General features: G+C 38.8%; 1 protein-coding gene across 2 annotated transcripts; it reads left to right on the forward strand.

Moving 5' to 3' along the window:
• The first annotated feature begins 2,978 nt into the window (after window positions 1–2,978).
• On the forward strand, window positions 2,979–22,228 carry LOC124858670 (protein phosphatase 1 regulatory subunit 1C-like). 2 transcript variants are annotated; one of them, XM_047350798.1, is made up of 6 exons: window positions 2,979–3,135; window positions 5,360–5,417; window positions 8,853–8,890; window positions 10,332–10,386; window positions 15,859–16,062; window positions 18,652–18,906. In XM_047350798.1, the coding sequence occupies exons 1-6, from the start codon at window positions 3,055–3,057 to the stop codon at window positions 18,705–18,707; spliced, it is 492 nt and encodes a 163-aa protein (XP_047206754.1). In that variant the 5' UTR covers window positions 2,979–3,054; the 3' UTR covers window positions 18,708–18,906. The 2 variants fall into 2 exon arrangements, with proteins under 2 accessions (XP_047206754.1, XP_047206755.1); XM_047350799.1 differs by lacking the exons at window positions 15,859–16,062; window positions 18,652–18,906 and adding an exon at window positions 20,275–22,228 and having other exon boundaries at window positions 2,983–3,135.
• The last annotated feature ends 2,656 nt before the right edge of the window (window positions 22,229–24,884 follow it).

The following is a 24,884-nucleotide window of genomic DNA, read 5'->3' on the forward strand; positions in this document are numbered from 1 at the left end:
CTATCAGCTGTGTACAGTATCCACCTCCTGCACAACACAACTGATGGTCCCAACCCCATTTATATGGGGAGTGGTGGCCTAGTGGTTAGAACAGGAGGTTTGCGTTCCAGAGGATGCACAAGAGGCCAGGTTTGTATCCCACAGATTGCCACTCTGGGTCCCTGAGCAAGACCTTTAGCACCAGGGCGCCGCACAATGGCAGCCCACTGCTCCCTATAAGGGATGGGTTAAATGCAGAGGACAAATTTCGTTGTAATGTACATGTGCAATGACCAATAAAGATGGTTATTATAAGGCTTGAAATCCCACTTATTAAACCTGACAGGGCACACCTGTGAAGTGAAAACCATTTCAGGTGACTACTTCTTGAAGCTCATCAACAGAATGCCAAGAGTGTGCGGAGCAGTAATCAAAGCAAAAGGTGGCTACTTTGAAGAACCTAGAATATAAGACATATTTTCAGTTGTTTCACACTTTTGTGTTCAGTATACAGGTCCTTCTCAAAAAATTAGCATATTGTGATAAAGTTCATTATTTTCCATAATGTCATGATGAAAACTTAACATTCATATATTTTAGATTCATTGCACACTAACTGAAATATTTCAGGTCTTTTATTGTCTTAATACGGATGATTTTGGCATACAGCTCATGAAAACCCAAAATTCCTATCTCACAAAATTAGCATATCATTAAAAGGGTCTCTAAACGAGCTATGAACCTAATCATCTGAATCAACGAGTTAACTCTAAACACCTGCAAAAGATTCCTGAGGCCTTTAAAACTCCCAGCCTGGTTCATCACTCAAAACCCCAATCATGGATAAGACTGCCGACCTGACTGCTGTCCAGAAGGCCACTATTGACACCCTCAAGCAAGAGGGTAAGACACAGAAAGACATTTCTGAACGAATAGGCTGTTCCCAGAGTGCTGTATCAAGGCACCTCAGTGGGAAGTCTGTGGGAAGTAAAAAGTGTGGCAGAAAACGCTGCACAACGAGAAGAGGTGACCGGACCCTGAGGAAGATTGTGGAGAAGGGCCGATTCCAGACCTTGGGGGACCTGCGGAACCAGTGGACTGAGTCTGGAGTAGAAACATCCAGAGCCACTGTGCACAGGCGTGTGCAGGAAATGGACTACAGGTGCCGCATTCCCCAGTCCTGGGCTACAGAGAAGCAGCACTGGACTGTTGCTCAGTGGTCCAAAGTACTTTTTTCGGATGAAAGCAAATTCTGCATGTCATTCGGAAATCAAGGTGCCAGAGTCTGGAGGAAGACTGGGGAGAAGGAAATGCCAAAATGCCAGAAGTCCAGTGTCAAGTACCCACAGTCAGTGATGGTCTGGGGTGCTGGTGTTGGTCCACTGTGTTTTATCAAGGGCAGGGTCAATGCAGCTAGCTATCAGGAGATTTTGGAGCACTTCATGCTTCCATCTGCTGAAAAGCTTTATGGAGATGAAGATTTCATTTTTCAGCACGACCTGGCACCTGCTCACAGTGCCAAAACCACTGGTAAATGGTTTACTGACCATGGTATCACTGTGCTCAATTGGCCTGCCAACTCTCCTGACCTGAACCCCATAGAGAATCTGTGGGATATTGTGAAGAGAACGTTGAGAGACTCAAGACCCAACACTCTAGATGAGCTAAAGGCCGCTATCGAAGCATCCTGGGTTCCCGACCAAGTATTGAGTGCATAACTGTACATGATTCTTTGAAGGTTGACGTTTTTTGTATTAAAAACACTTTTCTTTTATTGGTCGGATGAAATATGCTAATTTTGTGAGATAGGAATTTTGGGTTTTCATGAGCTGTATGCCACAATCATCCATATTAAGACAATAAAAGACCTGAAATATTTCAGTTAGTGTGCAATGAATCTAAAATATATGAATGTTAAATTTTCATCATTACATTATGGAAAATAATGAACTTTATCACAATATGCTAATATTTTGAGAGGGACCTGTATAATTCCACATGTGTTAATTCAGAGTTTTGATGCCTTCAGTTTGAAGCTACAATATTCATAGTCATGAAAAAAAAGACAACTCTTTGAATGATAAGGTGTGTCCAAACTTTTGGTCTGTACTGTATTAGAACATATTTTTTGAGCATTTCACTTTGAGGTCATAAAAACATTCTTTTAAAATCACAAGACACCATCAACGTAGAATAAGAGCTTGTTTGGCTAATCTGAAAGGCCGGTCAAGGAAATTGTTTTACGATCATTGAAGAGAATAGAGTCTGAATGTGTGGAAGAGGTGAGTAGCCGTGAAGTCACCACATCCAGAGGATGCAGCTGTCCCCCATTTATCCAGGCTTGGGACCAGTAGTACACACGTTTGTGACCCCATCCATCAGTAGCAACTGGATTGAATCAAACTATGTAAGCATGACTTGCAATCCTCTGGAGTATAGTGAAAAAACTTGGATTGATTTGGACAGTGTGTGAATTGATTTTAATTAGACCATCTTGCTATTTTTATAATGCTTAAGATGACTGATGACTACAGGCGCATACTTAACATGATTATCTGAAGTGAACTGATTTCTAATACTATTCAGTCTTGCTGTGAAAACGACATGATATCTTCTCTAGCACCTCCTTCAGGTCTAATCAATATATTGCTCAGCTAATAATAGTTTTGTTTCAAATGTTCCATGATGGAGGTTTGTTGTTGTCTTCTTCTGTCACATGATCCCTCTAATCAGAAAATCAATGCCATAGTCATAACTGATTAAGGGCTGCAGCCTTGACTGAGGACAAAAAGTAGTTCTAAGATGTAAACATGTGCACTGAAGAATATCACAAGACAACAGGAGTAGGAACAACACAATTTCACATTGTATCAGATGGTGGTTTGGAAAATGCTGCAATGCCTTGGCAGCTGTTCCCATCTCTCTAAGTCTGTCAATTAGTGATAATGGACCCCATCGGCAGAGAGAAGACCACTCCCTCCATCCCTCTCCGCTTTCCTCCCTCCCTCCCTCCTTCACACAACCACACTTTCTCTCTCTCTGTCCGTCTTTCTTTCAATCTCTCAGTCAGTGATAATGGAGCCCAGCAGTCCAAAGAAGATCCAGTTTGCTGTGCCTCCGCTGCAGGGACAAATTGACCCTCAGGCCGCCGAACATGTGAGTTTATCTGCATGTTTCAGAGTTTCAGATGTTTCAGGGGGTAAGAGGAGGTCCATGGATGTAAAGGGCTGAATGAGGCTTCTTTATAGTGAGTCTTGCCTGGAATTTTCTATGTGGGTGCAGAGCAGCACGTGTGGAAAATATCAGTTTTATGACAACTAACAAGCCTATTTGTGCATCTGAGTGTGTGTGTAGGGGGCTTTGTAGATTTGTTTATATGCTTCGCAAGCTGGTGTGTGTTTATACCCATTTGTAGAGGATTTAAATATTTCCACCAAAAACTTTACTAATTATAATCAGGTCGATACTGATTTATTCTGCAACTTTCTTCCAACTCAAACAGTCTCCCTCATTTTCCTTAATTGGAAACACAGAAAGGTTATGCTACACGATTGATGTCATATTTACTTGATCGCAGATAGTTCACCTCTCTCCTGAACAAACAGGAAATCTCTTAAGTGTAAAAATCTCGGAGGAACAGAAAAGGCAGATCTTTGTATAACGTTCCTTTAATTTGGATCTGAATGGAGACTCCAGAAGGAAGGAAGAGAAGCTGCTATTTCATAAAGCTCTAATTCAACATGTGTCAGGGAGTTTAAACTGCTGGCCTCTGCTTGGCTGCTGTCTTTACGAGGCGTCTGGTCAATGGAGGGCGGATGCCTACGGAAGCTGCTCATAACAAGTCAAAGTTTAGAGTCCCCGCTCTGGTTGCTTTGGAGGTTACCCTCAACATTTCCTCAAGTTATTTAAAGCTTTATGTACTGCCATTTTGTTTCATCTTTATGGTAATAATGAACATTTACAGACCAGCAGTGCGAGGTGAGTCAAATATCATTGATATTGATATTCTAGTGTAGACGAGGCAGTTTTAAACAAATCAAAAATGTATAGAATAGAATCGGATGGAGAGGTTCATGCTGGAGGATTGTGGCTTTTAGAAGGTCTCCATCAGACCTTTGAAGCCCTCAGATGAGGGTAAAAGCTCCTACAGTTTTAAACAAACAAAAAGCAGCTTTTTATATATGATTCTTTAGATAACTATAAAATTGCAACATCTTAGACAACAAAACCTGAACATTTTCAACTAGAGAAGGTCTTCAGTCAGCAGACTTGATATGTGCCAACAGTCTCCATTTAAAAAGCTCATTTCTGACCAAGCATGTTAAGTATGCTAATATACAGATATTGGACACATTTTTTGGCACCTCTGGAAAAGATGAGTAAAAAATCCTAAAATAAAAACATGTTAAGAAATTTTAGATTTTTGTTTTATGTTTGTTTTTACAAAGTCAGCAGTGGCACAATTGCTGTAACTCATAAAATTCCCCTTAAAAATCTAATTGAAATATTTTTTATTCATAGTTTACTTTCTAGAAACTTTTAATTAGTAATCCATGACATACTGTCTTCCTGGGGTGTAAATATGGCACAACACAGTGACCCTTTTTTTACCTGGGCACCACATACAATGAACGCAATGGAAGGGAAAGCAGGAAGTCTTCAAAGCTCACTGTTTGAAAACTGTAGCAAGGGGTGATGCTGAAGAACAGTTAGATGACATCTACATGCCGACTGCTTGGGTGTGATGACAGAAGCACCTGATGCCCACTGTTAAGTATGGTGGGGGCTTAGTGATGCTGTGGGTCTGTTTCTTCTCCAAAGGTCTTGGGACCATGGATAGAGTGCATAGCAGCATGAACTCTTTGAAATTTAAAAATCTAAACCTGGTAGACTCTACCAGAGAACTGAAAGGGCTAAGGATATGATGTACAACACCTGGCCAAAAGAACACAAATAATCAGCTGGACACAGAACCGACCTCCCTCTGTGGCCATCTCAGCCCCCAGATCTAAATCCTATAGAAAATCTGTGGGCTGAGCTGAAAAGAAGAGAGGAGGAAAAATAATCATCCAGGTCTTTGGATGATCTACAGAGATTTTTCAAAGATGAATGGTCAAAGCAAAAGACAACAGGGCCACTGGCAGTTTGGTTAAAAACAATTATTTTCTTAACATTGGATTTTCTCCACTGAATACATTCACTGAACCTTAAAGGTTTGAGTTTCTAAATGTTCACTGTGAGATTTTGTTGATGCAAAAAAATACATTTTTTAACTAATAAATTTGTCTTCATCTGTATATTCACTAACTAAAAAGGATCCGCGAGAACACTTTTTCCATCTCAACCTGTGATTCATTTTACTACCTTTATTTTACCTCAGATCCGTCGCAGAAGACCGACCCCAGCCACCCTGCAGATCTACAGACAACCTGGGACAGGTGAGAACATGCAGAAAGCAGACCGTGGGAGGCAGGGAGATGGGAGGAAAGCAGAGCCGCAACTGCAATAATGGAAGCTTTATTAGATTACTTTTTGTAAAGTGATCCGAGTGTCCAGGCTGGACTGATGGATGCAGAACGAGTGGGTGTTTGTGTGTTGCTCTCAGCTCTTGTAAATCCCTCCACAGAGGAACTGATTGATTAAATTATCTGCCTGATTTCTCTCAGAGACAGGTTCCAGCACTCCTGTGTCCAGTTCTGCAGCCCTCTGAGCAGCCAGTTTGTCAGTTTTACAATAAGAATGTCAACAACAAACTCAAACTGAGGGTACTTGCGCTGGGTAACCATACACCACAGAAGGATAACCAAAAAATAACACGGCATTTAAGAAGGTTTTCTCTTAAAATAGAAAAAGATAGAAAGCCCTTATGTCTGTGAGTCTGTCTGTTGGTTGGTTGTGTATCCGTGCTTGCTTGCAGTGCGTATGACCCAAGTGCTTTTTCTCCTTGTTATTGCAATGATCAGGGTTTTAAACACCTGGGTAGAGTTGTTCCTCCAGTTCTCTTCCCGCTGGCAGCTGGAAAAGCAAGAAGCAGTTTCATGTTCCCAGTCTGGAAAAAAACAAGGTCAAGACTTCTGCAGCTGTTACTTTAATATAATTTTGCTAAAAAACAAAAAAAACATTTTACTGCTGTTGGAAAGCATCTGGATTCATTTTGGTGTTTTTTCAAATGTGTTTTATTTCTATCTTTTCATTTTCTAACACCGAGCAGGAAAGATATAGACTAAATTTGATGTGTTTGATAAATTTATGCCAAATCTGACAATAATTATATTTCAATTCCTTTGGGAATCTGACAAAAACCCTAAAAGTGTGTAAAAAAGTATCCATTGAAATACACTGTTGCTTTTAGATATTCACAAAAGGCAATTTTGTTCTTTTTGACTCACAATCAGTTCCACTAAGAAATATTTGAAAAAAGTGTACAAATAGAAAAGGTCAAATAGATGCCCCACAAATGTGCTAATTATGTAATTTGCAACTTTTCTCTAAAGAAATGGATATATGGATACACTTTTTAAAAAGATGCGGAACATTTTTATTCTCAAGGTTTTACATTTAATCAGACTAAACTCTATATTTTCAGGTCAGTCAGAAGAACCTAAGTTATTTCTCTTCCATAAATGACAGAATTAACCTTTTTTAAATGTTTCTTTTTATCCATTTCCTTTGTGTTTGGAATAACTGCCTTTAAAGTTCAGTAGTTTTCACTTCCACGATGAATAGTTTGATGTAACTTTGGCCCATTCCTCCTGACACAACTGGAGTAACTGTATCAGGATCACGGGCCACCTTGTTTGCACACACCTTTTATGCTCTGGTCACAAATATTCTATGGGACTGAGATCAGGGTTTTATGATGGCCACTCCAACACATTGACTTTGTTGTCCTAAACACACCTAATTTGTTTGGAATGCTTAGGGTGATCATCCTTTTAGGTATTTGCTTCCAAACTTCAACTTCCTGGCTAAAATCCTGGGTGTTGCTTTAATATCACCACATGATGTTCTTTCCTTATGATGTCATCTTTTTCATGACGTGCACCAGTCCCTCTTGCACCAAAACACCCCTACAATGATACTGCCACCCTTGTACTTCTCAGCTAGGATGGTGTTTTCAGCCTCGCAAACTTCCCTTTCTTGGCCTTCAAATGTAGAAATGGTCAATATGACCTAAGTAAAACTTAGTTTTATCAGACTACAGAACATGTCCCTATGTGTGTTTGCTATCTGGCTTTTGATGTTGTTTTTGGACTAATGACCGTTTTCTTCCTGAGTGGCCTTTCGGCCCATGTCTGTACAGGGCTTGTTTCACAGCGGATGATGAAACCTTTTTACCAGTTTCAGCTAGCATCTTCACAAGGACTCATGCATGTTCTGGGGATTATGGGAAGTCATATTTTACAGGAGAAAATAGTAAACAAGGATGCGGTGTCTTTGAGATGTTGCCTATACATCCACAGGTGTGCCTTCATTTAAGTAAAATATTAACCAAAATCAATCAGAACCTTACAAAGTTATGATATCAGCGTTGGAACATTTCCAAATTGTTTAAAGGCGTTGTAATGTCAACGTATGTAAACGTCTGAGTTTGGAAAGTAAGTAATAAAAAAAGTCTCTCTCTCGTTATACTGGTATTCAGTAAATAGAAATAATTTAGGTAATCTGGTCCCTCCAAAAACAGAAACATTTTATTCTGATTTAACATTAGATAGTGAGAAAAAATCTTTTTATAAAGCACATGTAAATATCTGGTTTTAACTGTGTCCATTTTGCTGTATATTGAGTAGAATTCACAGTTCTGTGAATTTTTTAGCTTTATAAATTAGAAACTAGGTCAGTCTTACCTGCAGTTGGAGCCACTGCAAGCGTTCAGGATGCTGAGATGAGTGAATCTTTATTGGTGCAGCATGAGATTTACTAACATTATTGGGTCATTGCTGCAATATTTTAGGACTTTATTCAAATTGTAGCAGTGGCGTCTATGTGCAGTATATCTAAAACATGTCAGAGTTGCAACCCTCTCATGCCACAGAATTTTACAAGATGTCCAAAGATTCTGTGACAGCCTGGCTTAGCAGGAGATCAAACTGACACTGCTTTGGTACTGGAGCGGGAAGAAGGGATTTTAAGTTGGCAAAAAGTATCCCTCCTCTTCTAGATGAATAACTGCTAAGTCTTAGTCAAGTGTGTTACCTGCTGCTGATTGTGATTATTAGTGAATTTCAGCTGCAACAGATGATTGATTTTGCCTTTGTCAGGCCAGTCAGGTAACAAACTAGAATAAAAAAAGACTACAAATTGATTTCAGAGATCTGACCTATAAGTCAGAAAACTAAAATGAACAAAACTGGAAAAATGAAACGGGAACCATTGTAAAAGGCAGGATCATTTTTAACAATGCATTCAAAAGAAAAACAAAATGACAGCAAAACACACAAAAGCACAATTCAACTGTTTGGACTTTGAAACAAACCTTAAGATAGCTGTGGGATGCAGAACTCCAGGGATTTTACAAAAGCAGCTCATATTTCAACCTGCACTATCATTTATATTTGAAGTGTTTTATGTCTCACCATGTACAAGGACTACTGCTCTAGTTTTTATGAAAACTTCATTAAACAACTGTGTTTAAAGGGGGTGCTTTCCAAAAGAGTAAATCCTAAACTGGAGGAAAAAAAACAGGCAAAGTGACACAAACCATCTGGTCTGAAGAAACAAGGAGCAGAGCAGTTGAACAGAAAAAAAAATCCACCATTAACACAGAAAGGTTTCACTTAAGCACAACAGCAGCTCAGTGTAAAGGAAAGGAATCTGTTATTGATTCGTTTGAATATGAAGCACTCACTGCTCCTGTCTCATCTCTCCTGCAGATGTTGGAGATCAACAAAACGCCAGCGGAGAGCCACAGGTTTGGAAAAATGCTTCTATCGACACATTCAGTGAGATGATATTTGACATTTAAAAGCTGACTCAAATGTGAAAAGATAAATCTATCTATGGCTCAATCTTACTGAATAAAAGAACAGATGGAAAACAAACTCATTCATATACAGTCTATCCATCTGGAAAAGGTTACAAATCCATTTCTAAAGCTTTGGGACTCCAGCAACCCACACTGAGAGTCATTAACCACAAAGGGAGAAAACATAGAAAGGAATGGAATCTTCCCAGGTGTGGACGGCCCAGCAAAATTACTCGCATTAACAACTAATCCAGGAGGTCAACATCTAACCCAGAACATCTAAAGCAGAGATCCAGGGTGAAAACAACTGCTGACCAAATCTAACATGAAGCCCCGTCTCTTATTTAAACATCCTGATGATCCCCAAATCCTTTGGGAAGATATTCTGTGGACTGATGGGACACAAGAGGAACTTTTTGGAAGGTGTGTGTCCTGTTACGTCTGCCATAAAACTTACTCAGTAATTCAGAAAAACAACATAGTTAAGCTGTCAAACATAGTGGTGGTAGAGTGATGATCTGGACCTGCTTTGCTGCTTCAGGACCTCCACAACTTGACGGAATCATGAATGGTGCTTTGTACCAGAAAATCCTCAAGGAGCATGTCCAGCCATCTGTTCTGGAAGCTTTAGAAATGACTCTTATCCTTTCCACACTGACAGATGTCAATAGATGCTTCTAATCTGTTCTTATATTTCTTTAGACCGGGGTATGATGTTTTTAGATCTTTTAGCCTACTTCGTGTGGGTCTTGATTCTACAGGTCGTGCAGTAATCAGAGCTAATCTGGTCAGTGAATAAACCCCAGAAATGTGCCTAATCACAGTTAATTCAATATTTGACAAGGTGGTTATTATGTTTTCACACAAGTTAGTTTGGAGAGCTTATTCATCTTCATCCAAAAAACTGTTATCTAAAATTGCCATTTCCTATTTATTTAGGTTATCCATGTCTGGCATCAAAAAGTCATAATCAGAATTTCTTTCTGAATAAATGCTTTTGATGGTTCCAGGAAGTTAGCTTATTATTGAAACTTCAAAGCAAAGGTTCATATTTTTTAAATAATTTAAGTAGATGTCCAGTTTTCAAATACTTTTACTATCATGGCCAAGTCCCACATTCCAGTTAAAAACGTTTAATCATATTCCTACAATCATAAAGCATCAACAATTAAGCTGGAAAACTAATAGTTTTTAAAATGGCTTAAGTCTAGTAACAGCGTTTGAAAATAAATAATTGCAGGGGTAGGTTTCCCCTAAACTGTTTTGTAATTGTATATTTATATTAGCTCACAGTCACTATTAGTTTTCACATTTTAACTAACAAGAATCCAACCAGTAGTGAATGTTTCAGGACCTTTATCAGTAATTTATGGGTTTTGTTTTGCAGGCTACAGACGCCGCTCAGAGGAAGCAGAGCACGTACGCCCCTCCATCAATGAAAGGTAAACGGTTTTTTTTTCTGACTTCACATCAGTTAGCAAAGTGCTCAACATTTCTGTAAAAATGATCAAGGCTGATTTGTGCATAAAAAGAGCATGGAAATAATTTTTAGCACTTAAAAAAAACTAAATGGAGGTTTTTTGCTGCTTGCAGTATTGGCAGGATTAAAATATAAGAACATTGTAAGGATGGTAAAGACAATGCATTGAGGATATAACTAATGTGAAAAATGGCTCAGAGACAAATATGTGAATACTGAAACAGCTAACACTGCTCAGCATCTACACTGTTTTTCTTTCTTTGTTGACGTCTTATTTTACTATTTTAAATAAATGTCTTTGTAATTTTAGTTTTACAGGTCAACTTCTTGACTGTACCGAAGTCTTATTTTACTGTTAGTTTTAAATTGGTTTCTTTGTATTCTATGTTTTAAGGGTTAACTTCTGAAAGTCTAACCAGGGACTGGGCCTGCGAGTTAGCCTTAGGCTAGAGGGCCTTTAGACAGGAGAATGGTTTCTTCTAAATGTAACATTGTTTTATGCTCAAATAAAATTGAAATAATAACTAGAAAGAATTTGGTATTTTTGAACAAAAGAAAAATTGATTTTTCATAATCAGCTTCCCTAGAAGATCATCTTTTTTCAAACATAAAGTCCACTTGTGTCATAATTCTTAAACACAAGGGATTAAGTACTTAAAAGGTTTGATATTCTAAAATAGATAAATATATCACAAGTTTTAACCTACTGTATTCATGGCTGCCTTTTGAAAATCCATGTACCTGCTGATAGTTTACCAGTGTTTCCCTGCAGATTTGGCAGATAATGTCTGATGGTTGTGTTACAGCTGTGCACACATGATTTACTTCCTTTTAGGTTTGCTTGTGTTTTCCTTTGTGTTTGTTTTGTTTGACATGCCATTTTTTTTCAGCTGTTTTCATAGTTTCTGTTTTCTCAGGCTGGATCTGAGCCTTTTATTTTCTTTTTTTAGCCTCTGGTCTTGTTTGTGTCAGTGGAAACCAGCTGGTGGTGTGATGCTGGGGAGGAAGTTAGGTCCATAATCAGACAAGTTATTAGCTTTATCATCATGTTAAGACGTAGGTCAAACACTAAAGCCTACAGATTATGTAAAAATATTACTTTATATTATTTTCTTCATTCCAACAGCATAAACCATAGCAGCTATTATTTCTCTGCACCATAGTTTATATGTTTTCTACGTTTGACCTATGACACACTGGTGTTTTTGAAACTACAGCTCTTTGGAAAAGTATTCATACCTCTTGAAATTTTCTACATTTTGTCATATTACAACTGCAAATTTTTATGTAAAAGATCAACACAAAGTAGTGCATAACTGTGAAGTTGAAGAAAAATGATAAAATAAAAAATCATTGTGGCTTGGATTTTTTATTCAGCCACCCAGTCAGGATTTTTATAGAACCACTTCTCCCACAACTGCAAGCTTTGCACGTCCAGCTTTGCAAGTCTAGAACTAGACACATTTTCCCACTATTCTTTAAAAAATAGCTCAGAGAGATTGGGTGGAGCGCATCAGTGAACATCAGTTTTTTTGTTTTGTCACGGACCCCCAGTTGGATTGAGGCGAGACTTTGACTGGGCCATTCTAACATATAAATATGCATTGATCTAATTCAGGGTTGTCCAAAGTATACAGGTCCTTCTTAAAATATTAGCATATTGTGATAAAGTTCATTATTTTCCATAATGTAATGATGAAAATTTAACATTCATATATTTTAGATTCATTGCACACTAACTGAAATATTTCAGGTCTTTTATTGTCTTAATACGGATGATTTTGGCATACAGCTCATGAAAACCCAAAATTCCTATCTCACAAAATTAGCATATCATTAAAAGGGTCTCTAAACGAGCTATGAACCTAATCATCTGAATCAACGAGTTAACTCTAAACACCTGCAAAAGATTCCTGAGGCCTTTAAAACTCCCAGCCTGGTTCATCACTCAAAACTCCAATCATGGGCAAGACTGCCGACCTGACTGCTGTCCAGAAGGCCACTATTGACACCCTCAAGCAAGAGGGAGAGACACAGAAAGAAATTTCTGAACGAATAGGCTGTTCCCAGAGTGCTGTATCAAGGCACCTCAGTGGGAAGTCTGTGGGAAGGAAAAAGTGTGGCAGAAAACGCTGCACAACGAGAAGAGGTGACCGGACCCTGAGGAAGATTGTGGAGAAGGGCCGATTCCAGACCTTGGGGGACCTGAGTCTGGAGTAGAAACATCCAGAGCCACCGTGCACAGGCGTGTGCAGGAAATGGGCTACAGGTGCCGCATTCCCCAGGTCAAGCCACTTTTGAACCAGAAACAGCGGCAGAAGCGCCTGACCTGGGCTACAGAGAAGCAGTACTGGACTGTTGCTCAGTGGTCCAAAGTACTTTTTTCGGATGAAAGCAAATTCTGCATGTCATTCGGAAATCAAGGTGCCAGAGTCTGGAGGAAGACTGGGGAGAAGGAAATGCCAAAATGCTAGAAGTCCAGTGTCAAGTACCCACAGTCAGTGATGATCTGGGGTGCCGTGTCAGCTGCTGGTGTTGGTCCACTGTGTTTTATCAAGGGCAGGGTCAATGCAGCTATCTATCAGGAGATTTTGGAGCACTTCATGCTTCCATCTGCTGAAAAGCTTTATGGAGATGAAGATTTCATTTTTCAGCACGACCTGGCACCTGCTCACAGTGCCAAAACCACTGGTAAATGGTTTACTGACCATGGTATCACTGTGCTCGATTGGCCTGCCAACTCTCCTGACCTGAACCCCATAGAGAATCTGTGCGATATTGTGAAGAGAACATTGATAGACTCAAGACCCAACACTCTGGATGAGCTAAAGGCCGCTATCGAAGCATCCTGGGCCTCCATAAGACCTCAGCAGTGCCACAGGCTGATTGCCTCCATGCCACGCCGCATTGAAGCAGTCATTTCTGCAAAAGGATTCCCGACCAAGTATTGAGTGCATAACTGTACATGATTATTTGAAGGTTGATGTTTTTTGTATTAAAAACACTTTTCTTTTATTGGTCGGATGAAATATGCTAATTTTGTGAGATAGGAATTTTGGGTTTTCATGAGCTGTATGCCAAAATCATCTGTATTAAGACAATAAAAGACCTGAAATATTTCAGTTAGTGTGCAATGAATCTAAAATATATGAATGTTAAATTTTCATCATGACATTATGGAAAATAATGAACTTTATCACAATATGCTAATATTTTGAGAAGGACCTGTAGACAAACACTTACAAAACATTAGGGTGAGATTTTTACTTACAAATTTAAGTCTCTTAGAAGTATTTGGTAAACCAGACAGTATTCATCTTATACCAACCACAGTTTTTGTCATTGTTTTAATTTCATAGTAAATTGGACAACAAATATCCAGCAACCTTTAAGGAAAAGCAGACACAACCATTTATTAAACTAGATTATAAAAGTTTCTCAAAGAAAGGGTGGCCCAGATCCTATTGTAGTTGCTGAGAAATTTGTCATAGCCTTTCTTGTAATAATGCAAATATGCAAAACCCCTTTAACAGTTCAGATCTACAGTGATCTGTAGATCCCCTTTTGCACAAATGTTAAGCACGTAACAAAAAAAAACATCACAATGTTTTTTAAATTAAAAAAATCTAATTCTTGTGGCCCACAAGTACTTTGAACTTGACAAATAAAGCCCATTCTGTTGTAGTTCTGAATATTTAGGGTTGTTTTCCTACTGAAAGGTGAACCTCCAACCCCAGTCACTGGCCAGATTCCATCTCCCTGCTGAAGACAGTCATTCCCACAGCATCATGCTGCCACCACCACGTTTCATTGTAGCGATGGTGTATTCATGGCGATGAACACATAGTGACGTAGGCCTAGAAGTTAAAGTTTGTTCCCATCTAACCAAAGCACCGTTCCTCCACATGTTTGCTGTGTTCCCAACAACTGCAAATAATGCTTCTAATGGCTTTTTCCACCTATGGCTTTCTTTTTGTCACTCTGCTTTGCATATTTATCATACTCTTCCCATTTTCAGGTGATGGACTGAACAGTGCTCCATGAGATGTTCAAAGCTTGGGATATTGTTTTAGAACCTAAGCCTGCTTTAAACTTCTCCACATCTTTCTCCCTGACCTGTCTGCTGTGCTCCTTGGTCTTCAACTGTTGGTTGTTCTCTAATGTTCTCTAACAAACCTCAGAGGCCAGAAAAAGCTGGATTAATACTGAGAATAAATTACACTGACTTCTCTAGGTAATTGCTGACATTGGATTTTATTTTAGCGTATCAGAGTAAAAAGGGCTGAATAGAAATGCACAGGATTATTGGGCAGATGCCCAAACGTTCTGAAGCATTTCCCCCAAAAATAGCTAATAACTAATAGCTCTAACTGCATCAAAAAGAGGTTCAACAGAGAATTCCTGAATATCATGTATAATTTTCTTTATATCACAATCATGCACTACTTTATGTTGGGTCTATTACATAACCCCGCTAAAAGAAAAAAAAGAAACATTAAAGTTTGTGGTTATAATATAGCTAAATGTACCAGGCAGTGTAACTACTCGATCCTAATGGAATTAGTGGCTCTAAATTCATGCAATAAGAACATAAATGTTGTCACATTTCGTAGAACTTCAGCTCATCTTATGGCAACAAAACAATGCAAAGTGCACCTGTATGATGGAATTCAACCCTAAATAATTTATCAAATCATTTCAGAGGTTCTCACAGCAAAGTGGAAAGCAGAAACATTTCCTGCAACACAGTTTAAAGGAGGTTAAAAAAAAGCTTCATGTTTTGCATTATACATTTGACTAGGAGTATGGATAACAGCATGTAGAAAAAGCTGCATGTTTGGAATAAGACAACAAGAGGAAGGGTGATGTGCAACACATGAATACACATAGAGAGCGATGACTTGATTCTGGGAAGAGATGCAGCATAAAAGCTTTTTCTTAATCGATCCCGGCTCGGTTAGTGTGGGCATGTGAATTTGCTAAAAGCCTCTTGAGTAACTGCCAATGCACCAAACACACAGGACTTAGATATTGTTGGATAGAAGATTGGCTCATAGCGCAGAACTTTGAAAGCACCAAACAGAAATGAAGGAGAGATTAGGAGCAACGCCAAACCAGCTATGTTCTAAACTAAACATACTAAATATCCACAAGAGAGACGTACGCTTCTGGAATGTTACCCTGAGTGTAATATTTATGCTCTAAACAAAGAGGAAAAATGCAAAACAAATCTACAGCTGGACTACAGGACTTTTTTGTTTATTCCTTTATTCTTGCTTATTTTAGTTAGAATGTCTAATTATCATTATATTTATTATTATATTTCTACGCAATTTGTTTTATAACTAGTTTTCTCAAATAGACTGTTTCCACTTTGCAGCAATGTACCTGTAGTTCAAATGTCTGTCCACTAGAGGTGCTATTCTCTCTTCAGACCTTCAGTTGGGGGTGGAGCAACATCTTCTGGGGGCGGGGTTCTGTGAGACAGACAGCCAGCTGAGCCCAATCACAGCGCAACACTGTGCCATTGGTTACACGTGGGTCAATCGCAATCAGCCAGAGGAAGCCAATGGGAATGAGGCATGTTTGCTGTTAGCCAATCAGGAGACAGGCGTGGCAGAGAGCAACAGCTCAGGGGGTAAACAATTTTTTTTTAGGTCAAAGCAGGAAAATCCTTTTTTATATTGTAACGTTTTAGAAGAATATGTTGGTTTGATAAGGATAATTAAGCATGCATGATGTATTTAAGACATACTCAGAAAAGTTGGCTTTTAGCAAAAATGAAAACAAGTAATGTTTCTACAGGAGGTGCAAATTTGAATTCAAACTGTTATATGACAAATAAGTTGTTAATCACCAAACCAGCTAATTAACAAAGTTAAATTCTAATGCATCATTTAAAAAAAATGTAAGGTAAATTTTAATCAAAACATTTTTATAAAAAAACTACAAAATAAAATCTAGAATTGTGCAGTTCTTGTCAGTTTATATTTGTTTAGTTATATAAAATCCAACTGTGTTAAAATTCAATTCAGATAAATGTAATGCATTTCAATCTAATCTCATCATACAGCCTCATTCATTCCTTATAAAAAGTACAGTCAAATGCTGTTGATCATTTAATGCTCTATTTGCAAGAAGTCCAGTCAATTGAGTCACAGACTTTACAGCAATTCCTCATCCTGGGAAAGCATGTATTTACTGATTGTAGTCTGTGTAAATATTTCTTGTATGCTTGTCCCTTTTTTCGTATTTGAAAATTTCCTCTACTCAGTCCCATGGATCACATCTTGAAAAAAAAAAAAAGTAGAGCTATTACAGAGAATGTATATATAGCCCCACGAATAAGCAAGGGTATATACAGGGGTTGGACAATGAAACTAACACCTGGTTTTAGACCACAGTAATTTATTAGTATGGTGTAGGGCCTCCTTTTGCGGCCAATACAGCGTCAATTCATCTTGGGAATGACATATACAAGTCCTGTACAGTGGTCAGAGGGATTTTAAGTCATTCTTCTTGCAGGATAGTGGCCAGGTCACTACGTGATACTGGTGGAGGAAAACGTTTCCTGACTCACTCCTCCAAAACACCCCAAAGTGGCTCAATAATATTTAGATCTGGTGACTGTGCAGGCCATGGGAGATGTTCAACTTCACTTTCATGTTCATCAAACCAATCTTTCACCAGTCTTGCTGTGTGTATTGGTGCATTGTCATCCTGATACACGGCACCGCCTTCAGGATACAATGTTTGAACCATTGGATGCACATGGTCCTCAAGAATGGTTCGGTAGTCCTTGGCAGTGACGCGCCCATCTAGCACAAGCCAAGGGAATGCCATGATATGGCAGCCCAAACCATCACTGATCCACCCCCATGCTTCAATCTGGGCATGCAACAGTCTGGGTGGTACGCTTCTTTGGGGCTTCTCCACTCCGTAACTCTCCCGGATGTGGGGAAAACAGTAAAGGTGGACTCATCAGAGAACAATACATGTTTCACATTGTCCACAGCCCAAGATTTGCGCTCCTTGCACCATTGAAACCGACGTTTGGCATTGGCATGAGTGACCAAAGGTTTGGCTATAGCAGCGTGTATATTGACCCTGTGGAGCTCCCGACGGACAGTTCTGGTGGAAACAGGAGAGTTGAGGTGCACATTTAATTCTGCCGTGATTTGGGCAGCTGTGGTTTTATGTTTTTTGGATACAATCCAGGTTAGCACCCGAACATCCCTTTCAGACAGCTTCCTCTTGCGTCCACAGTTAATCCTGTTGGATGTGGTTCGTCCTTCTTGGTGGTATGCTGACATTACCCTGGATACCGTGGCTCTTGATACATCACAAAGACTTGCTCTCTTGGTCACGGATGCGCCAGCAAGACATGCACCAACAATTTGTCCTCTTTTGAACTCTGGTATGTTACCCATAATGTTGTGTGCATTTCAATATGTTGAGCAAAACTGTGCTCTTACCCTGCTAATTGAACCTTCACACTCTGCTCTCACTGGTGCAATGTGCAATCAATGAAGACTGGCTACCAGGCTGGTCCAATTTAGCCATGAAACCTCCCACACTAAAATGACAAGTGTTTCAGTTTCTTTGTTCAACCCCTGTATGTATAAATAGTAAATCTTTACCAAATTTGAATATGTTTTATTCTATTTTACTCCATTTCAATTTTAAAATATTCAGTTTTTTCTTCAGCTAGTGTTATCATGATTGGAGTTTTTCTGTTTACTCAGTTTTATTCATCCAAATTGTAAAATTATTCTTGTTTTCTTTTATTAACATGGACTTAAATTATAACTTATGGTTTCATTGGTTCCTTTCCAATGTGAAGTTAAAATTTACCAGAAGGCTGTTATTTTCAGCACATAGAGCTTTGATACACCAATATGCCAGCAATGAACTAAAAAAGGATAAAGTGTTTTTAAAGATCAGATTTTTGACAAAAACATCTCAAATAGTTTTAGAGCTTTTTTCCAGAGGCCATAAAAGCTAATTTTACTGCATATGAACATATGATATTCAGATATCTATATACCATGTATATATGTATGATATATACCAGCACCAGAGACACGTGCCCAGTCTGTATTTTGTATCATAGCGGTCATATTTGTCCGGGTAAAAACCTACTACTGATACTAACTCTGTCTCTCCCTTCCGGCTTCCCTTCTCTTGTGGCTTTGCACGTTTTCCTCTCCTCCGCCCACTTTCTCAGATTTGTCCAGCACCAAAAGTAAGGAAGCACCCAGCCCTGACTCCATCTCCCGATAGCTGCTTCTCGTCTAACATCACTTCTGTCCTTTTGTGTCTCATTAATCGACTGTTCTCCTGTCTGCTTTTCCACTTATTCCAATAACGCTTTGCTCTGCTAAGATGTAACACCTGAATACTACTTAGACTGTTTTTTGTTCAATTAGGTCAGTCTGAATTTTTAAAATGTGGCTGTGAATAAATATATATTAAGGGCAAACAATGAATGTCTGAGTGTTTTTTGTCTTTTGAAATAGTAAGGCAGATTACGGTCCTCCATTTTTAGAATAATACAAAGACAACTGTTTGGATGAAACATAGATATTCTAATGTTCCACTGTTAGTCCTTGAAATAATCTATATAAAACTGAGGGGGGTGAAACAAACCACTGGAAGAACCATTAGATTTAACCATTAAGGATAGGTACCATCTGAGTGACCCAGTCTACATGTGGCTGTATTAGCAGCTGACATAACTTCAGTGTTTTTCTAAAGGACAGTCTGTGTACGAATCCACTGCAGACAGGATGTACTGCAAGAAAATAAATTATATTTACTAGAGGAGATGGAGGAAAAGCATCCTGCGTTTTCTTAAATCCACAAACCACTGAATGTTTGTGATTAATCTTTCATTCAAAGGACTGTAAAAATGTTCTATGGCAGGTACATACTGTTGTTAATATTTGTTGTTTTTACTTTGTGTCATCTGTATGTCCATAAATATATTATTTTTTGGCATTGTCATTTACATTTTGATCTCCATTCCTAGAGAACAAGCAAATAATTGTAGACTTGATTTGTACTTGTGGGACTATAAAGAATTTAAGTTAATAGAGCTCCTTATTTGTACTTGTGGGGACTTTCTGAGGCCTTGTGTAAAAGGCATCTCTTGTTTGATGAAGTTTAGTTGAAATTTGTCATTCATGGGTTGATAGAGGATCCAACATGTCATCTTCTATTTGTGTTTCCTCCTTACTGGATCTACATCCAGGAGTGGGAGAATAGGCCTGCTGACCGTTCCTTTATGATCTCATACATTTACTGTTTTATTCCAAACAGAAGATTTTATTGCTAGTCTTTGCTGTTAGCTTGGTTTGTTACTTGTTTTTCTAATCTGTAGATATGGGTAAATGTATAATGATACATTTACACTTTGACACTATTAGTAACTCATGGTGATTTTCACATGATCTTTAGATGAAATGTGTCTGAAGTTAGATCATTATACTGAAAGATAAATTTGACTCCTGGCCTTTTTGGTGGCTGTTGTTTAATCAGACTGACTGTTAATTTAACATAGCCCTGTTGTATTTTTATATAAAAATTCAGCTCATTTGCTGAATTCTAGTTTAAATTTCACAAATGGTTTCTTTTCTTTTCTTTAGTTGTATAAATAATGTATGAGTTTTATTTTTTAAATTAAATTGCTGAAATACATAAACTTTTTGATCATATTCCAGTTTACTGAGATGTACCTTTTTACGCTTTTAATGATCAGCACAGAACACCGCCTAGGCTGAACTGAAAGGAGTAAAATTGTAGTCATGCTGACTGTTTAGTCATGTTGACTGTGCATGTTTTTACATAGGTAAACTGGAAAGGGCTGTACCTGAAGAAGAAGAGGAAGAAAGCAGCCATTAGGGATGACTGATCCACACCAGCACCAGAGACACATCAGCACAGAAGAGGCAGCCAATCTATTTTGATGTGTGGAAACATCAAGATGGACGCAGAAGTCGATCAAACATAGTATTAGCATGACAGGAAACATATCAGAGGGAGAGTTCACATAGTTTTACAAAAGAAAAAGGTTTTTCTTTTGATCTGAGCAGGTGAAGAATGGTGTTCAACACTAATACCTGCTGAGGTTTTCTGGAACCATCTTACTGTCATGGTCTCTACACCAGCTGGCAGTTTACACACCTACTGCTCCATCCTTACTTCTGTATCAATTACCTGGTTCTAACATACAAAATGGTGTATTTCTCTTTTTACCGTTTTCCTTTCTTTGTTGTTAAATGTTTCTTTTTAAATGCAGAATCTAAATGACAAACAGGCCACCAGATGTTCTCAAAGCAGTTAGCAAAAAGCGAAGATGTTTTTTTTTATTTCAAGCTTATTCAAACAAATCAATGAAGAATAAATAAATAAATGCTTAAGACATAAAATGTGCATTTTAATAGTTTGTTTACAAGTTAGCTGCTATTTGCTAAAGAATAGCAATATTAGCTAACTACATTTACTAAGCTACGTGTAGCTAAATTAATGTTTTTCCCCCACCTCTAGCTTTAGCTAATAATGCTCACACACTAGCTTGAGGTAATAATAGTGTAATTAGTAGTTAAAGAATCAAATTAAAGCAGTCGTACAAAATTAACAGCACAGCACAAGTGACTTTTGACAGTGTAGTGCAGTGGTGTCAAAACGTTTTGCCACAGTGGGCCAAAATCACCAAGATAAAAGTACAGAAAATTGATTTTTAATTTCAAAAATGAAAAATGCAAAATATATTTTTATTTTGTATCTTTACCTCAACAATAACTATACAAGCAATATTTTAAATAAAATTAAGAAAGTAGTCAGACCTTTATGGATCTGTAATTGAGTGTTCATCCATAAAAAAAAATAAAGATAAATCAAGAATGGGATATGGGTCACTCTTCGAAAACCCTTGCTGTATTTAGTAAAATTAAATGAATGGATGTGCCAAAGTCTGATATCGAGTAAAAGTCGCTGATCTTCGCGTTCCTACCTAATATGAAACTGGAATGAAAGAAAACATGATTCATAAAAGACTCATAGTTTATGTTGAACCTAACATTTCCATTTTAAGATTTTTATTGAGTGAAAATATTACCCTAAAAAAATAAAATAATTTCACCAACCGCCTGTGCTGGCAAATTTGTACGACTCTTGAACTAGGATCAGGGGCCATGTAAAATCATTCCAAAGGCTGCAAATGCCCCTCGGACCACACTTTGGACACCCTTGGTGTAGTCTATGTATGTTACCATCTTCTTTTTGATCAAAAAAGTTTCATTCTTTTCTTTTAAATATTTATTTTATTATCGGGGATTCAAGATGTGCAAATTTTACATTAATCAGTTACATTTTAACAGATGTAGCACAATAGCACAATTTATGTTACGTCACAACAAACTAAATGTTTACAATAAATCCTGATTACTATTTTTACCGTTTTTTCTGAATATTCGAAACATACAATGTTCCCCCTTCTAATTTCATTTTGGATAGGCTGCCCCCTGCTGGCTACTGTAGGGCTCAGTCAAACAAATAAAATAAAAACACTCGTCTTTTTGGATTTCTTTATAATAGTCGGGTTAAAATAATAGGTCTTAAAGTATATCCATTGAAAGTGACCATTTGTGAACTTACTGAAATGAATCTATTGATAATAAGGGCAGGTTCCTATGAGTCAAATAAAGAGTGCCATAAAAATGATTTGCACATTTAAAACGGATATTGCTTTGACATTGTTTTTACGTTTTGAGAGATGAATAAAAATAATTATGGAATCTAAATCTGCCAGGGGTGTGAATAATTTTGGGCCTAACTGTATGTCTTAATGCTGAATGAATATAGTTAAGTATCCAGAGGGCATGTTCAGATTTCACCCTCATTTGGTACAAATTCAGTTCAATAATGGATACGAGAAGGCATGATTGGGTGCGACAGTGTTAGCAGACAGTCCCCAGAATGTTTATCAAGATCAGTGAGTGAAGGTCAGCAGACAGAGGATGCCTGAGATTAATTAGACTGTATTAGCAGCACTTCAGGGAGGTTGACAGAGGTTACATCGTGGCTTTGCATGAGGTCCCGGCTGGTGTTAATGTGCAGTTTCAGTGCAAGAGGGCCACCTAGACAAATTGATCCATCTAAAGTAACTGCAAGATAGGACCACCGGCTGGGTGAAAACCCAAAATGCGAAGTCGATCAAACTCCATAAAAGGGCTTGTAATGGATCTACGAGCTATTCTCTATCTGGTCACCTTCACTTCATGTTTCAGAGGTAAAGGTTGGACAGCTGCCTTTAACACTTCACAAATGCTCTCTGGTGCCAATTGTAGGCCTGCCAGCCATTTGCAATTTATTTACATACACACTCCTGGTCTCCATTCGTATCAAACTGCATCCAAATCAAGATTCCTCCTGGATGACGAACTGTTATTAATTACTAGACAAAGATTTGTTGCTACTTACCTCTACTCTACACGTCATTACATCTATCAGAGACCCTTGCTTGCATGAAAGAATGGTGTAAAATACTCATTAATCAAGTCTGAAACCAAGTTGAATTTTTCTTACAGATTTAAGTTACATTGTGAAAATCAAATGGTCTCAGTCTTGGTGAGTAGGCTAACACTATCAAGAGGACTAGACAGATGTCAGTCATTGACACCCTCCACAAGGAGGGTAATCACAATCAGAATCAGCTTTATTGCCAAGTATGTACAGACAAACAAGGAATTTGACTCCAGTACACTTTGCTCTATGTATATAATAAATGTATATAATGTATATAATAAAGAATATCTTTTTAAATGTACATATATACACAATTGACTTTACAATGGAATATAATGTGAGATCAGTCCGAGTATGTATGGTGGTGTTCTGGAATTGACTCAAGTGTTCACCAGAGAATCAGCCTGGGGGAAGAAACTGTCTCTGTAGCGCCAACCTGAAGGTAAAACTCTAAACAGTTTATGTGCAGGGTGTGTGGGGTCTGCAGAGATTTTAGCCATCCTTTTTCTGACCCTAGACCTGTATAAGTCCTGGATGGAGGGAAGGTCAGCCCTGATTATTCTCCCTGCAGACCTGATTGTTCGCTGCAGTCTGGACCTGTCCTGTTTTGTGGATGAGCCAAACCTCAGGTTTCAAGAAATGGTGGTTCCTAGGAACCTAAAGTGGTCCACAGCAGACACAGTGTTGTTGAGCATGATGAGTGGGTGGTGTTCTCCACCACCATCATCTCCACAGTCTTGAGTGGGTTAAGTTCCAGGTGGTTCTGACCTGGTGGTTCTGACATCAACGTACCAGCTGATCCTCCTCCTGTCCTGGATCAGTCCAATAACAGCGATGTCATCTGCAAACTTCAGTAGGTTCATGGACAAGTCCGCTGAGGGGCAGTCATTTGTGTAGAGGGAGAAGAGGAGTGGGGAGAGAACACACCCCTGTGGGGGCGCCGGTGCTGATGGCTCTTGTGTGGGAGAAGATGCTTCCCAGCCTCACCTGCTGCTGCTGGTCCTTCAGGAAGCTGGTGATCCACTGAGGCCGAGACTTTAAGCTGGGTGAGCTTCTGGTTAAGGATGTCTGGACTCATGGTGCAGCAAGTGGAGCCGAAGTCTACAAACAGGATTCTGGCGTACATCCCTGGGCGGTCCAGGTGTTGCACGATAAAATGTAGTCCCAAGTTGACTGCATCATCAGCTGACCTGTTTGCCAGGTAGGCAAATTGTAGGGAGTCCGGCAGGGGGCCTGTGATGTCCTTCAGGTCCTTCAACACCAGTCGCTGAAAGGATTTCATGACTACAGATGTCAGGGCGACAGGCCTCATTTAATCTTGTGATGGTGGGTTTCTAAGCAACAAAAGGACATTGATAAAAAAGCTGGTTGTTCACAGAGGGCTGTATCCAAGCATATTTATAGAAAGTTGAGTGGAAGGAAAAAGTGTGGTAGGAAAAAGTGCACCAGCAACAGGGCTAACTACAGCCTTACAATGATTTTCAGGAAACATTCATTCAAGAATTTGGGGGAGCTTGACGAGGAGTCGAGCGAGGCTAGAGTCAGAGCATCAAGAGCCAGTTCCAGAGTGTGGAGGAAGAGTGGAGAAGCACATAATCCATGTTGCTTGAAGTCCAGTGTGAAGTTTCTACAGTGATGATTGGTGGGTGCCATGTCATCTGCTGGTGTTGGTCCACTGGGTTTTCTGAAGTCCACAGTCGATGCAGTCATGTACCCATTAAATTTTAGAGCACGTCATGTTTCCTTCTGCTGACAAGCTGTATGGAGATGCTGATTTCATTTTCCAGCAAGATTTGTTACTGGCTCACACTGCCAAAGGCACCAAAAGCTGCCTTCATTGACCATGATGTTTCTGTTCTTCACTGGCCAGCAAACTCCCCTGACCTACCTAGCCCCAGAGAAAATCTTTGGTGTATTGTCAAGATGAGAGAC

The sequence above is a fragment of the Girardinichthys multiradiatus genome, chromosome 22 (genome assembly GCF_021462225.1).
Source record: "Girardinichthys multiradiatus isolate DD_20200921_A chromosome 22, DD_fGirMul_XY1, whole genome shotgun sequence".
In the NCBI taxonomy this organism is placed as follows: Eukaryota; Metazoa; Chordata; class Actinopteri; order Cyprinodontiformes; family Goodeidae; genus Girardinichthys; species Girardinichthys multiradiatus.

Excerpts from the sequence above, each read along its gene's own strand:
- LOC124858670 (XM_047350798.1), top strand. The coding sequence starts at position 3,055 with ATGGAGCCCAGCAGTCCAAAGAAGATCCAGTTTGCTGTGCCTCCGCTG. Across the intron at positions 3,136-5,359 it reads ACCCTCAGGCCGCCGAACAT|ATCCGTCGCAGAAGACCGAC; the intron begins GTGAGTTTATCT and ends ATTTTACCTCAG. Across the intron at positions 8,891-10,331 it reads ACGCCAGCGGAGAGCCACAG|GCTACAGACGCCGCTCAGAG; the intron begins GTTTGGAAAAAT and ends TTTGTTTTGCAG.